The sequence below is a fragment of the Strongylocentrotus purpuratus genome, unplaced genomic scaffold (assembly GCF_000002235.5).
Source record: "Strongylocentrotus purpuratus isolate Spur 01 unplaced genomic scaffold, Spur_5.0 spur5_contig_832, whole genome shotgun sequence".
Taxonomy (NCBI): domain Eukaryota; kingdom Metazoa; phylum Echinodermata; class Echinoidea; order Camarodonta; family Strongylocentrotidae; genus Strongylocentrotus; species Strongylocentrotus purpuratus.
The window spans coordinates 428402-444914 of NW_022145538.1; the positions used below are offsets into that span (position 1 = coordinate 428402).

The 16513-nt window shown below is 38.3% G+C and overlaps 1 protein-coding gene across 1 annotated transcript in view; it reads right to left on the reverse strand.

Moving 5' to 3' along the window:
• LOC574636 (sorbin and SH3 domain-containing protein 1) overlaps positions 1–16513 on the reverse strand; it is a 106122-nt gene that overhangs the window by 33896 nt on the left and 55713 nt on the right. Inside the window, exon 18 of the mRNA XM_030984031.1 lies at positions 8009–8323. Coding sequence (XP_030839891.1) covers positions 8009–8323 — 315 coding nt within the window. The remainder of the gene's footprint in view (positions 1–8008; positions 8324–16513) is intronic.

A 16513-nucleotide genomic window follows, 5' to 3' on the forward strand; every position in this document is an offset into this window, starting at 1 on the left:
ATAAAAAAAAAACGTGTCTAGCATCCTGCTTTTTTGAAAAATAGGAAGGAGGAGGCCCTTTTTCTTCTTTTTTTGTTGCTCAAAATGGTCCCTCGGTACATTTCCCCGACAGTCGAGCTATTTTTCAAGATGGCAGCCAACATTTTTTTTTTTTTTTTTAAATCAGAAATAGATCCATTTTAGCAGTGTTTTCATGTTATTTTTTCTTTAAAAAAAAATAAAAAAATAAAAAAATAAAAAATAGGAGGCGGCCCCCCCAAAGGGAAGCGGGCGGGGACGCTAAACATACATATTTTGTTTAATGGCCTAATGGTAATATTATAACTATAACTTCCCACAATCTTAGAATGCTTTCTATGGTAGATATGAAACTGTTGCATAATCAAGGAACAAATCAATAGAACACCACCAACATGAAATGAGGTTTTGCGATACAAAAGAAGCTGAAGTTTAAATAAGGCCAAGCCCTTTAGGTGCCAAAACATGGGTCGGTCAGTTAGAATTTTTTTTTCTCCAACCTTTTTCCCCTTTTTTTTCTTCTCCCTCTTTCGGCTTATTTTCTCAGTCTTGAATGCTTTAATATTTTTTTTCCTCTAAAAAACAGTGAAAGAAAAGCCGACGGTAGATTTCAAGATTCTAGGGTCGGTCACGAAGGGCAATACAACTTTTTTTTAAAGGCCTAATTCTTTAAGGAAAGTTTACATGTAAATCAAAATGAATAAATTATAAACTGTTGGAAACTGAAAAAAACTGGATTTAATCAATTCCAAATATATTCAGCATTGGATTAAAGCCCATCTTCCTTCTTGTAAAAAAAAATAAAAAATTAATTGCTTGCACCTTGAATGCGATGGTTGAGTGGTCTTGATTACCCTAGAGGTCCTGGGTTCAAAACCAAGGAGATGGGTTAGTGCCCTCTAGTGAGACATTAGTCCACAATTAACAGGTCCCTACAATAGGATTAAAAGTCATAAATTCATTTCATGCTAATCTCCTAGCACATATTATTTTGCTTTCTTAGCAGTCAGTTAAAATAAATTATCAATCATTTCGCCATCCATTTCTATTCCTAATAATGTACATCGAGGGGTCAGTGACACAAAGACGTAACTCCATTTTGAGAAAAAGTTGTTTACCGGTATGTGTCACGAGCACTTGGGCCTTAAGGAGTTAAGGCTATGTTTCACTAGCCATTGACTTCAATGGGGTGTTGGGTGGAGTTAAGTCTTGTGTTTCCTGGAAAGCCCACATTTTGATATCAAATACTCATTTAGGCAAAATATGGAGTTACGTCTTTGTGTCACTGAACTCTTGACATGATAGATGGTCTACAAAGATGGTCAATGCTACCTACATCAGATGGTACCACTCATCAAAAGAAGATTGCCCCCTACTAGGCAATGAACTGGAGAGACCCCTACATCACCAACATAAGCACTGATAGCCTATTTACGTTATGAACCTTCTATCTGGCTAGGGGCTGTTTTACAAAGATCCTAAGTCAAACTTAACTCTAAGTGGGACTTTAAAAATAGGAGAGCCATTTGTAGCCTTAAAACAAAATATATTAAAAAGCAAAAATTTAAGTATTTTAGACTTTTCATAAACTCCACATCAAGAACATGAAATCTCTTTGATAATAGAAAATATGTATGATTTGAATCATCATTTCGTCCTTGTTTTCACGAAGTGACGGTAGTGAGGAAAATCGTCACGCAAAGTGAATGCAATTTTTTTTCACTACCGTCACTTTGTGAAAACAGTGACGATTTTATGCCTTTTAAAATAACTTTTACAAAATGTTTTCAAAGATGCCAACGGATTTCCGTAATTGTTAAGTTCAACTTAAAGATAAGTTCAACTTAGGATCTTTGTGAAACACCACCATGTTCTATGTGGCACATGCTCTGATGAACAATGGTCAATTTTTTTACACTCACCAAATACCTAATTTAATCCTGACCAAACACCCTCTTATTTTAATCCCAAATCTAAACCAAACCCACATGTAAAATCAAATTTCTCCTCTATTAAAACCATCACCTTAAAACTTTTACAAAATACGACCCTGAATGAATGTCACCAGAGCAAATGTTATTTGAGAAAATATTGGGTCAATATCTGTTTTAATTGTTTCATTTATCTTTTTTAAATTTTATTGAGGATGGGGGGGGGGGGCACCTAAATTATCGTGTAGAAACTAGAAATGTAATTTAAGATGATGATCCAATACATAGCATTTTAGGGATATGTTTTTCTTGATGTCCAATGCACTCCTGACGACGGATAGTCAACCTGTTCAAAACATCGAGCCAATCCCGCCACTCATCCTCTCCAAGCGCTACAGTTCTCCTTAGAACTATAAGCTAAGAAAGATAACCAACAATCTTTTCAAGACTATGCCAAACAGTCCTTTTCAGGACTACAAACCCTCAAGAAAGATTACCGAGAGTCCTCTATCCTCCCTCTCTCTCTGCAGGTGCACCTGCAAGTCACTGTAAATGCACTTTTTTGTAGCAGCTGAAACAAGAAAGAACTATCCCTTTAATATCGTCTGTTCAGAGCCCTTACTGCTCTTCTGACTCAACACAGACCATGTGAGAAGTGAAGTCTTGTTAAGATGATGGCACCCCACTAGGCTATGCACTGAAGAGACCCCTGTCAGACCCATATAAGCTCAGATAGACGGGCTGATGATTGATACAACAGTCATACATGCTGAACAATGACAGCAAGCCATGTGCTTCAAATACACTAAACCATGGGTGCAGTCACACTCAAAGCCTGGCAACAAGGGCTTCATGAGGTCAGTTTCAGAGTGATAAAGGGAGAGATGTGGCAAGCCTCTGCAAGCCTAAGTATTCCTTATAGTACCATCATACTTTTAACCCTGGACCAAAAAACGATTGTACACCTATCCTAAACTTAAATGTGACCCAAAACCCATATTCAACCCTAACTTTGCCCCTATAGCTATGACAAACTTTACCAGGAAATGTATATAATACTAAATTAATGGGGTCAAGATTAATTTACTTTTCAATAGCGTAAAAAAGACATTTACTTACATTGAAGATCTCCAAATAATCTCTTGAGTATTTCAAGAGCTTGATTTTATGTTATTTTTGTACTGCATTTTAAGCCATCAACCATTTCCTTTTTCTGAGCTTTCAGGTTTTAACTCAAAATTACAATCACAAGAGTTCCAAACTTCTTTTTGCTAAAACTGAGAGAAAATAAGATACAAGTAGTACTCTCAGCTAGTTACATGTATGCCTCTACATGCACACAGCTCTGTGAAAAACATTTCCTTTTCCTCTTGAGTTACTATCACAGCACTATATTGCCTAAGCTTAAATACATATACCAGGTGTATTAATTAAATTAACATCAAACAACAGGAGAGAAGCAATTAATAAGTTCATGTAGAAGAACAAGAGAGAATTACCTTGAAAGTTGACATGCGAGTCCCAGATGGCGGAATGCATGAAGAATGGTGAATGTATCTCCTCAAATAGACATGAATGAATTATTCCATGAAATAGATCCTCTGCTATGTACTTAACCCAACAACAATTTCAATAGATGGGTCTATAGCGAAGGAAAGGGTACAATGGCACTGGCTTCTTCATCAATTAAGCCCAATTAATTGCAAAGATTATGAGCTGTATCAATCATAATTACACCAGTTGGTTAAGAAAATCAGAAGAGGTTTTGGCTGCCGTTCTTTCAATGCTGGTAGATTTTTTTCAGAGGTCTCTGGCTTATAAAGTGACACCAACAAACATTAAACCGCACCAAAATCTGTTATGTAACTTGCCGCACTATTAAGCACTCCTCAAGCTATCCTCACTATGGTCCTGATATACCTCAAATAACGCTTGCTAATTGTTTCCGACAAGTCCACGGATAAGGGAAAGAGAGGAAGGGGAACTACCCCCTTTGAAGTATCAAAGAGTAATAAGCTCCCAAACCTGAATACAGAAAGCAATTCTCCTGCCGAGTTTCCACAAAATTTGCTATCCCCAAATGCAAGATTATTGGCTCATAAAGCTTCTGTCGTCTTCAGTGGTTGTAGCGCTTGATTTTCCTTCTAAATTGGCCAACCCTTGGTAGTAATCCTAGCGCAATATCTCAACCTGGGGCTGTACTATCTAGCTGTACAGCTGATCAGCATTGTCATTTTTAATCAAGGCGTGAGCGGTTGAGAGTTATAATGCTCTTTCCAGATCTCTCAACACTAACCAACGCAGATCTTTCATTAAATAATTTCACTTGTTATCTGGTAGGTGTGGGCTATATTGACATGCAAGGGGATTCATCAAGGTTAAGGTTGGCTAAGGGATACACTGGCACATAACTGCAGGGGAAAAATACACAGGGCTCGGGACCAATAAGCCCCCGAAAAGCCAAAAAGAGCCCTCGAAAGTCATAAAAGAGCCCCCCCAAATTTGCATAGAGTTCAATGCAAAACAAATTAAAGAGTGTAATTTTCATGCAAGCAAGCTTGAAAAGTAGCCCCCCCCCAAAAAAAAAAAAAAAAAAAAAAAAAATCAAATATTTTTCCCTGCATGGCTGATTACTGCTAACATGATAAACATTGCTTAATACCTCTACCTTAAAACAACATCTGATCATTCTGAAAATAGTTTGTGTTTTGAAATGATTTATAATTTCTAACAACATTTTCATGGAAGGAGCTTAACATTTAGCTATTTTCGAGGGGAAGGGGGGAGTTGGAAAAAAGGGGCTTCACATTTTCAATTTCCTTTACTGTATACAATTTGAACCATCTGTTCATATTTGCAGGGGCCGTAGTCATACAGCCTTTTCACACACAGCTAAAATTCATCGTATCTAGTGATGATTAGAATCATCGTAAAATTTTAAACATGTTTATAGACAAAATTTCCCAGTGTGAACATCGTTTATACGATGTTGGGATAGATACAAAGTCGCGATCCATACGCCCCTAAAAGCAGGCTGCAGATACGAAGTTCGTATCTAGAGAGCTTGACATTTTGTGTGTGAAAGGAAATTCTTGTTTAAACGTGTTTAAACTGGATGGAGCGTGCGCTTTGATTGACATGACATGACCTTCAATGCGCAATGGCACTACTGCGCATTTTACGAGCAGTAGTTAATCACGAAACAATTAACGATCGCACCGAAATTTCTGTGTGTGAAAGGCTCGTGATTAGTTTAAACACGTTCGAAACACGTTTATACTAGTCATGTTTATAGAATTTTAGCTGTGTGTGAAAAGGCTGATAGTCATGGGTCATCACTTGAGTACCGTATACCACTTTCATTGCAGCAGCAGCACCAATTCAGGAGTGCTGTTCACACTCAGTTACACCATCAAACCAACTTCACACTTCTTCTTTTTCTTCTTCTTCAATACATGTCAACAGACTTGCTAGTCCATATAAAGACACAGAAACGAGACACATGATCATGGAATAGAGCGATCTTTCAGGAATTTTAGTGCATGGGACCTAAAGGAATCCCAACACATTGATTTTTCACCATTTGGGGGGACAGTGAACCTGTCTAGTATTATAGTTCTTTCCTCAATTCCATTTTAATTGTGTGATTGAGGTATAAACAGTTCTGTTAAGTCTGGGTTTATATCTCAAATAGGTCAAAATATGAGTGTTTTACTTTCCCTGCAGCAGCCAACTTCATATGTGTGATTGAAACTTTGGTTTAGCTTGGGATTATATTTTCGATGTGGATTGGTGAAGATTGATGAGTTTACCACTTTCATTGCAGCAAAACCCTCACAGATCATCATAACAGTTGGGGGTCAATACACTTTCATCCTGACACAAGATGGCAGCAGATAATATCTCTCAATACATAGAGAGATTGTCTTAAAGTTTACTGCAAGCTAATTTTTTTGTAAGTTGAAAAATAATCAGTAACAGAGATATACATGGCTGAAATCATGTCTAACTGAGATGGACTTTGACTGAGGATGGATTTGGTGCACTTTTTGTGAATACTTCTTCTTTAACTGCTGCCCTATTAATAAATTCTAACTCTTCCACCTTAATAATTATGGTAATCATATGTATTATTGAATTAGTTGAGTTTTACTTAATTCACGCACACATGCACACATACAATAACAAACAATCATTGAGAAAAATGTCTTGAATATGAAAGTAACAAAATAAATGGGGAAAAAACATCTTAAAAATCTATATCATACTTCTGTATTAAGCACTGTTATCTGGAAATGAAAACAATTTCTATATCCAACGAAAGTGAGCAACGTTTCATTTCACAAAATGGATATAAAATGAAATAGAAGACAAGAAAAGGAATAAAACAAGATATTGTAATAGTTAAACAAAAATCATTTGGGCAAACATCCTAGGAAAAATATATGTTTGAAATATTGAATGCACCCATCCAATAGAAAACAGTTCACACGAATATACAAAAAACACAAATAATATCAAATTTCACTTGAAATCATAGAAAAGAATAAAGCAGCGCATAATTCATTGAACATTTAAAAACATGTAGCATATCAAATTAAAGAAATCATAAAATTATGGCAAACAAAATGCATCAAAATGAACAAATAACAAACAAACTCTCAGCCTGCAAAAGAAGAAGCAAATTAAAACATGCAGAAATGGAATTGAATGAATGAAATCAAATTATAACATGCAGTATATTCAGCTTTTTTGCAAATTTGGCATCTATCCTTTTCTTTCCTTTTTCTTTTTTTGTTCCTTCTCCCTTTAGCTTTAAATGAAGGTACAAGATGGAGCATAAAAATGGAATGATCTCTAACGTATAACAGAGCTTGACGTATTCATGAAACTAATGTATGAATGTCTTAATTTAAATCATGATTTGTATATGCAGTATGATGCTGAAAACTATAGGACTCAATTTGAAGCTCAGTGGTTTTAATGTAATTTGAATATGTTCTATATCAAAATGATAGAATGTAGTGAATTAATACTTTCACTTTTATGCACACATCCTGTATCTTCATGAAAGCTGATTGATATATTTGAGCTCTGTTAGGAATATTCCTGAAGTTGATGCAAAATAAAATAAGAAAGGAATCAAATGAGTTGCATGGGAACTTTCAAAAGGAAAAATTGGGAAAGGGTGAAATGAAATGGCAGGTGGAAGATGATCAATTATAAGAGAGCCCCCCCCCCCCTCCCCCTCCAAAAAATCAATCGTGGTCTAACGGATAAATCATGGGCAGTTGATCAACTGGTCTGGGATCAGAATCCTTGAAAAAATATTTACACTTGCCACTTTTAAACTTTGTGCAGCACCAAGTAAAACAATTTTAGATGATTTTAATCAGATATCTTTAGGGTCCTTGGGCATCCTTTCTATTTCTTTAAAATAAAAACAACTACAATTCTAATTGCTTTTATTGTGAATGTTTCCCTTTAAGTGAACGCTTGAAGAATGAAATAGCTATTCACAGCAATCATTCACAATAACCTTGCTTTCAACAATGAACATAATGCAAGTTTATTTGAGATATTCTAACAACTTGTCTTTCAGGAGACAAGTTTGTCATTTCTCTAATTCACTCTTCATTAATTTATGTTCTCTTTATTCAATATACAAAATATACCAACAATAATTTTTTTCTTTGTTTTTTTGTTTTTGTTTTTGTTTTTGTTTTTTGGGGGGGTTACAATTTTTTATATTTTGTTATATATTTGTTCATGCCTCAAGGATTGGATTGTTTAAAGCCCTTTGAAGAATAACAATTATTTGGATGTACAAGGATGTTCAAATGGCAGAGCAATCATACGCACATGGAGGACCTGACAAATAGGACCCTACAGTTAGTCTTATGGGGGCTGAAAATCAGTCATCAAATCAATGGATGGGGGAATATGGAGGGATAATGCCATTAATAGGTGGGTAGAGTTATTTAGATGCGAATGGGGGAGAGGGGAGGGGGAAGGGGGAGGGGTAAGGTGTTCCAAGGAGAATGAAATGAAGCATGCACCTGATAATCTTGCTGGGGGCGGGGTCTTTATCCCAAGTCTCTGAGCAGCAGTCAGCCCGCTTCCCTCGCTATACCGCTGCCTCCTCTTCGGCAACCCCGTCGTCCGTGAGAGGGAGGCGCTCCGTGTCAACCCTGTCCTCAGAACCACCCCGTCGGCAAACCCACTTCCCGTGATGGGAGGCGGGGCGCCGCCGTGCAGGGCGGGGGACAACGAGGGCGAGGGAGAGGATAGTGATGATGTTGTTGTAGGAGGTTGTTGATTTGATGGAGGTTGTAATGAAGGCTGAATTGGGCCTGCTGTGGATGTCTTGGTCTCTGTTAGGGGGTAGATTAGTACCAAAATATGGGGGACATGGTCTATACAGTCATGATCACAAGACAATTATATAAAATGCATGATGTCTGACTACTATTTAGTACATGTGTAGGTTAAAGCTTATGGATGATCATTTTAATAACGGAGAGCGATCGCACGATTTCACAGTCATGGGCTACTTGTCAATTTCTACCCTGTATCAAATGTATAACACTTTTATGAAACCTTCATCAAAAGAGGAAAACTTCCCCTTTTTGGATTTTCGCAGTGATACTGTCTTTATTAGGGTAAGCAATCGCGCTTCCTATAATGATTCTAATGATAATCTTAATAAAAAGCTGTTTTTGTTCCTGCAATATTCCTCCTTATCAAAATACTTGATAGGCTCTGGATTTTTTTAAAGACGAAGCAACCATAAACTGCAGAGTTCAAAAAAAAAAAAAAAAAAATCATCTTCAGATTCCCCAAATATCATTTTGGTTCAGGACTTGTGTATGAAATATCATCGAGAAGATTTCTACAAATGTTGGTCTTGTGGTATATGTTGACAACTGTGTGATTATCTATAAATGATTTGGAAAAAAATGATAACGGTCTAAATGTTCATTAGACATAATGATCTGTATGTGGTATGCTAATGTAAAATGAGCAAAGTAATGAGGATTATGATCATCTGATAATCTGGATTGTTTTTTACTAAAAATACTTTGGAATATTTCATGAAAGATGTTTAAGCAAAAGCAAATAAATTTCAAATGAAAGGGGGTTTGATCGCAAATCATTTTCATCCCAAAATGCAAAATGCAAATCACGCAAAATGCAAAACATTGATTCCTTTTGTCAGAAAATAAGAATGAAAGGATAAAATGACATAAGTCAACTGAGAAAAAACAGCATGCACATGCAATATATGCCAAAAAATATCATGCACAACACTTTACATTCACAAAGCATTTAAAACCACAAGTTTATCAAAATTCTTAATATGCACATTTCACAAATATAATACAAATATAATAAAAACAATTAAAATATAATCATTGAAAAAATGTTTTTTTTTAAAAAGGGCGATTAAAAAGACAGAAACATTAAAACTGCTTGGAAGTATGGTGTATTTTCACAGAGAAATACATGTAACGTGAGATATAAAAGACAATTTGCCACTAAGACAAAAAAGACAAATGCTACTACCTGCATCACGACACGTGTGTTTTTTTCACAAATTCCAAATACTCACCCATTAAAAATTAAACATTCAATAACATACATGTACATACATATAAATATGAATAAGGGGTAAATGATTTTGTATTTCCTTTAAATCTTTTGTTAGTGAACAGTTGCACAATAGAAGTACACTGTACTGCTAGTGCTTTAGGCTAAATGAATATTTATAATAACCCTACATGTATTTCTCTTGTGAGACTCAAATCTTAATAAAAACAATTAAGATTTCTCTCAGTAGTCAGCATAATGAGAAATCATTGACTAATTCAACAGTTATTGTATTTGATCGACAAGACAAAGTTAAAATTGAGTTGTGCAAATGTTGCATGATTTATTATTGCTAAATACAGCCATGCATAATTTATAAAGAAGTTGCAGCAGAGGATATTTAAAATAGAAATCATGAAGGCGAAAACAGCCTTAAATGATAATAAAAAGCAGTTTGATCTTTATTGGAGATGATTCAAAGTCAACGACTCCAAGGAAAAAGTGCACAACTCTAAAAGAGTGAAAATGACATTGAGTTTTGAAGGCTTCTAGCAAAAGGTGATTTTTGTATAGTTCATGCACTTTTTTTCAATAATCTTCCATTACCCTTTTATCCACTTAAAAAAACTTATATAAATATATTGAAAAATGCTACAAGTGTTTCGGTGATGGTGTACACCTTTCTAACTTCACGTAAAGTGCATATAGATGCTTTAGAATGATATCATCATTAATGAGTCAGAAAGATGTTGACTATGTGTAGAATGATAGGATTTAATGCTATTCCAGCTTAGGTGACAACTTGCTACAATCATGTTAACCTTTTTGTCATAGGCACTAATAATTAGAATCACAATGTAGTAATTATTTGTAGTACATGTACATTGTAGATCATTCCATTTTTTCACTGCATCGGGTTTAGCATGGGATATCTATTCCTTCTCTTTCATAAAGATTATGATGGACGGTGTGTGCGCTCTATAAGTTTACTCTATTATTATTATCATTATTATTATTATTAACACTAGGTTTCAATATGGATGGTCAATCATTATGCAATGGATTTGAGAGCTAGAGGAGTTCATCATTTCAAATATTTTCAATGTCAGGACGAATGAATGGTCACTGTATATTCCATTAAATGTGTTACTGAATAGATTCATTCTGTCTGGTTCAGCGTGGTTATCAGCGTGATTATCATAGCGACTATCAGATTGACTAATCAGAGTGACTACATCAGAGTGACTAATCAGAGTGACTACATCAGAGTGACTATCTGAGCGACTACATCAGAGTGACTACATGCAGTGAAGGGAACACAGAAAGTCATGCAAGATAAGGTTTACATGAACTAAATATCAGGTGGATATACTAATTTTTAAAATGCACAGAAAAATAGTAGATTTCTAAAGTGATGTGCTTTTTTATTCTGTTGAGAACCAGAAGGGTGGACACTCATAGACTTTATCAGAGTCAAAGCCCTTCTGACACTCAACAGACAACTCAATTTAAATTCATGATTCCAACGTTCCCAGAAAGTCAATGCAGCAATGCCTATTTGGCAGGCAGCATAACATCTTAAAGATTATTTTCCAGTTGTATTAGTTCCGTTAATGATTTATCAATCCTTACAATTTGCTACTTTACTACTGCTTAGCATAAATCGGTATGCACTTTTATGAACTTCTCTAGGGCAAAATATTGTCTGCTGAGAACAACAAAGGCCTTATTGAACTCATATTAATGAAATAACACCCTTCTGGCACTCAGCAGGCACTAGTATTAAGTCTGCAAGTGATGGGAAACGGTCATTCATTTAAGAAGGAAGGCAGGATGAAAAAAATGCTTTAGAAGTGATTAAGGATGCACCTTTTCTTTCAAGACATTAACACAAGTGAAGAATTTACATAGTGGTTACAGAATTTTGAAAGAAGAAAGGGTTGCTATTAAAGTGTGTGGACAAAAGTCACAATTAAGACAAATGAATGAAAACTTAGAGACTATAACAGACCACAGAAGAGGACTAGCTATACATGTGAAGATGACTAGTTATACATGTGTACATGTAGTCTTGGACAGGTACAGAACAAATGATTTCAAGTGCAAAAGCAGAAAAGAGACAGAGAAGTTATTCCCGTATTTCTCCACAACGATAACCTTTCACAAAATAGTTGGCATGTTCAAACAAATCAACATCAAGCAGGTAGAGAGTTTGTGCGAACCAAAGATTGACTTGGATTGCTGAAAGCAGTGAATGGCTGGCAAGAGCTGTTTTCCCGTTTCAACTCACATCACTCAGTTGGTGTGACTACTGCAGCAGAACATCATGCAAATATTGAAATATATTGTTTTGGAATGACAAGAATAGTCAGCTTCTGTTTTTCATTCAAATCGTTTTCTTTCTTCAAAGGGCTTACAATCGAAGGCCATGATTTGTATCTTTTATACAATGTAGGACATTATCTAAATCAAAATCAATCCCAAACACTCACTTTAAGTCTTCATTTCTTCATCCCAAAATACAATAATTACATTGCAGGCTCTGATGTTTATAATTCTATCTGAGATAGGCAGAACTCTCACTAACAATGTAATCCAAACAGAAGCTGACAGGAAGCATTTTCACTGCACAAGGTTTCCCTTCATCCAGTAAGAGGGAGAAAACCACAAACTACAGCGCAAAGAAATACCTGGGTAGAGATAAGGGTCGTCATAGGGGTCATCATCATCATCAAAGGCATCACTGAGTGGAGGAGGAGGGTTGCAGGATGCAGATCGGTAGTACGCCTCACCGGTATCATCGTCCACAACACAGTTTCTCTGTGACTGTTGGGATGACAGAGACCCTACGCTTGGTGAGTGGCTATACTCTTCACTCTCCCTACTGGTGTAAAACGGTGGCAACTGGCGACTTGTGGCCACTCCAAAGGAAGGGCGAGACTGGACCTCCCGGCTGCTAGACAAGCTTGGACTGTAAGTGTCAGAGACTTGTCCATGTTGACCTGAAGCTTCAAAGTGTTGCCATTTGGTTGACTTGGTAACATTCTTTGGGGGTAGCAGGTCGCTGTCAGCTATTGAAAAAGATGGGGAAGACAGCTCAGACACTGACCAGGAATCCCTGTTTATCCCCATGTTGGTGTCCGTTGTTGAAACCTGATCTTCTGGCATCATGTTTTGGGGGTTATGTCGACGTTGCTTTTGTGGGCTGTTTAGCATTTTGTTACTCTCTACACTTAAATAATGGGAGTGAGAACCTTGCCCAGTAAACCTGGAATCGTATCTGTCCTCTTTGTTCATAGCAGGCCCTTGCTTTACTTCCTGTCTTCCTCTGTTAGGTGTTTCCTGACGATGATGCTCTTTATTTCGTTCGGATGAAGTTAGATTAGTGATGTTTCTGCTGGTTGGATGATGGATCCCATCTGTTAAGCTGCTGCTGCTGCTAGATACCTTAGGCACTTGTTCCATAGGTTGGCTTCCTCTTCGACCAGGAACCCTTCCATCTCTTGATGCTGCTTTTGGTGGCAGTCCTGACATGTTCATCTCTTCATGGGACTGTGCACTTCGAATGGGATATCCAAGCAAAGAGCCTTTCGCTGACAAAGATTGGCTACGTCTTATTCCCTTCTCATAGGAAGGTGGCCGGGAGAAAGTTCCTGCAGCTTCCTTATACTTCCTCACTTTCCGCTCAAGGGGCTTGTTCTGAGACTTTCTTGGATTAGTTCGGCTCTGAGTGCTCTTCCTGGTTGCATGAACCCATTCCTTTAACTCCTCCTTCACAGGCACATGCGATTTCACAGACCTCCTCTGTTGTCTGGGTAAAGGCGATGACCTTGCTGAAGAGTGACGATCTTTGCTGGTCCAATTAGGATTGTATGGAGGTGGCGGCCCTTTCTCAGCATGACTTCTCCATAACATCTTCTCTCTTTGGCTTTCATTGTCATCATACTTGGCTGACTGATGTGGCAAAGTCTTGCTCATGGTTACATCATTGGATTGTATTGATTCCTTTGTATGATCTTTGGCTTTAAGGGTTCTTCCTGTCAAAGATGTTGATCTTTTAACTGGTCTAGGCTCTGGGTCTAACATAGTCAAGCTTCTTAAAGATTCTTGAACACTTTTTTCTTTCATCACCCTTTCTTTGTCAGTAGATCGTGTCATTGTCTCCTCAACATGCTTTGCTTTCATCAACTTTCTGGGTATCTTGATAGCTGTCTCAAGAGGTTTTGTTCCATCAAATGGCCCAGGTGTAGTCGGGGTTGTCTTGTACAGTTCATCTTCCTGAGGCTCTGTGAAGACTTCCCACGACTCACCCTCAGTTTTGGCCTTGTTGTCCTGCCTCAGCAGTTTGTCACGGCCCTTTTTATAATTTAACTTGAAGTTTCGAGGAAGAGAACGGGTTAGGAGGTCGTCATCCATGTTCCAATGACTTAGGTTAGATGTCTCTGCCCCTTCTGCCCCACCAATACTGTGGACAGAGCCGTCAGCCTGGCTGCTACCATTGTCACATTCCCTGTCCTGTTTTCTTGCTTCAAATGCTGATATAGATTCCTCCCATGCATTCTTCACCTGGTCATAGGTCTCCAGCCATTCATCCTCTTCAGAACTTGGAGTGTGAACAACTACAGCCGGGATTCTTTCTGGCACACTCAAAGACCTGATTGGAAGGTTCAGTCTTGCTCTGTCAAGGGTGGGAGAATGCACTGGTTCATCTGTGAAGTCTAATGATTCCATTGTAGGGGTTGGTGAGTCAGTATTTTCTTTGGTGTTGACAACAGGGGATGACGATAGTGACGAGAGAGTACTAACTGTCTCAATGTTGGATCTGACTGAAGGAGAACTACTGAATGGTCGAGGTCTAGGATTAAAGTCTCTGTGCTCCCTACTATCACTATTGTTAGAATTCAGTGAAGTTGACTGTGGAACATTTATTGGACTGCCAAAATTTGGTAGTGTTGTACTTGAGGAGTCCGACTGATCTTCAGACCACTGAAAGGGCTTCACTTCTGCAGTGTTCATTGGCTTGGACCTCAAGGTTAGAGGACTTGAATCTTGCTCAAAGGAGCTTGACTGATGATAGGGCCTTTGACTGGAATTTCCTTTAACAGTGGCTTCTGATTCCTGTGACTTTTGACGACCAAGATGTTTCTTTCTGTATGTTCTTTGGTGAGAGGTACTTTTATTGGGTTCTTCCTTGGTGCTTCGGACTGGAATAGGCGAACTACTATCGTTCCAATAAGAATGAGAAACCTCCACTTCAGCAGGTGATACAAACTCAAAATTTGAGTCTTTGTCATGGAGCTTTTCATTCTCACTAGAGGAAAATTGTTCCCACTGACGCGCATCATTCAGCAGGGCAGGCATAAGCAAAAGATCTTCTTCATATACCGACTGCTTGTACTTCTTGGCTAGTTTACTCCTCCAGTTTGGCTCACTAAGAAACCTGGTAAATGGTGGGCGTGACTCTGTGCTCTCTGTCTTTGTTGGTACAACCTCTGTCTCCATGTCCAATGAATGGACTTTTTGAACTGCTGGTTTGTCATCAAGATCCGCTAATGGCTCTGGTTCAGAGAGTCTTTCCTGGTGTTCAGTAACAGCTTCCTCCTCCCATGGTATAGGTGTCCTGTGTCTAACAGGGGTAGCAGGCAGTGAGACAGCCTTTCGCACAGGACTTTTAGGTGCAGGTGTACTCCTTCCACTAAAAATTCCTTCATAATGCTCTTGCAGCTTACCAACATCTTTTTCTTTCCGAGACACCTGTTTAATCTTCTCAGCATACACCTTGTTCTTCAACTTCTCCAGTTTTTCTTCACTCTTCTTGTCAACATTCAGACCGCAATGCAGCTTGGTGTAGAAACTGTGGAGATCATCTATATTGAGCTCTCTCTTCTTGAAGTCTCTCTCCTTGTCCACAGACCAGCGCAGTTCATCGAAGTTCTCATTGACGAAGGTCTGTCCGTGTTCAGCTGCCATCTCCATCTCCATGTAGAGATGAAGAGTGCTGTAGAACTTCTCCAGTTGCCTATTGCTTGGTAAGTACTTCTCTGCCAGGGTGTCACCCTTTTTCTTCTCACTTTCATCCATGTGCTTGTTGAGGTTGGAGTAGAAGTTGACCAGGTTCTGGTAGCTCTTGGTGCGCTGTGAGGCTTGTTGAAGACCAGCAGCGTACTTATGATAGGACTCCTGGTCTGCTGCAGGAGAGCGGACAACTCCTGGAGTAGATCCAGAGGATGTTGCAGACCGTTGGTAGATTGGTTTCCTACTCTGTCCATCTCCGTCAGCAATGCTACTACCAGACCTAGGGGCAGAGGACGATCTCTTGTGTTTGACCTTCTCTCTACTGCTATCGATGCGGTACTGGATACGACTTGGTCGCGATGGGCCTCTGTAAGGAGCTTTGTCGTCCTCCTCATCATTATCTTGATTCGTTGGCATCACTGGCATTGGATGTGGAATAGGGCTGCCCCCAACATCAAGACGAGGTTTCCTAAACACAGCAGGAATTGTTATGATCCTGGTTTCATTGAAGGCACTACACTCCACAGAACAATATGAGGATATCAAAGTAGTCTCTGCAATCATTCTGAACCTTTCTGATGAACCTGCTTCCACTTCATTCTGGTAAGGCAAGCACTCAACAATGTCTTTCTGAGCTACATCACTGCAGACACTTTCTGCTAGGGCTGAGGATGTAGACATGCACGTCGGAGTTTTAACTTCACCCCAAACCTGCGAACTGTCCACTCTACTACCTATGTAATCACTGCACCCTTTCACACACACAGCGGAACTATATGTGGGACTAAGGAAACCTGATACACCATCTACTACTTTCTGATTTCCTACCACATGCATTTGGAGATTTGGGGAGCTGTTAGTAGGAAAAGAAATATCCGTGGCTGCATGTGTGAGAGTAAAAGAAGTGGTAAAAACATATGTTAAGATTAATAGTGATGTTATATTGAATTGAAAGCGAG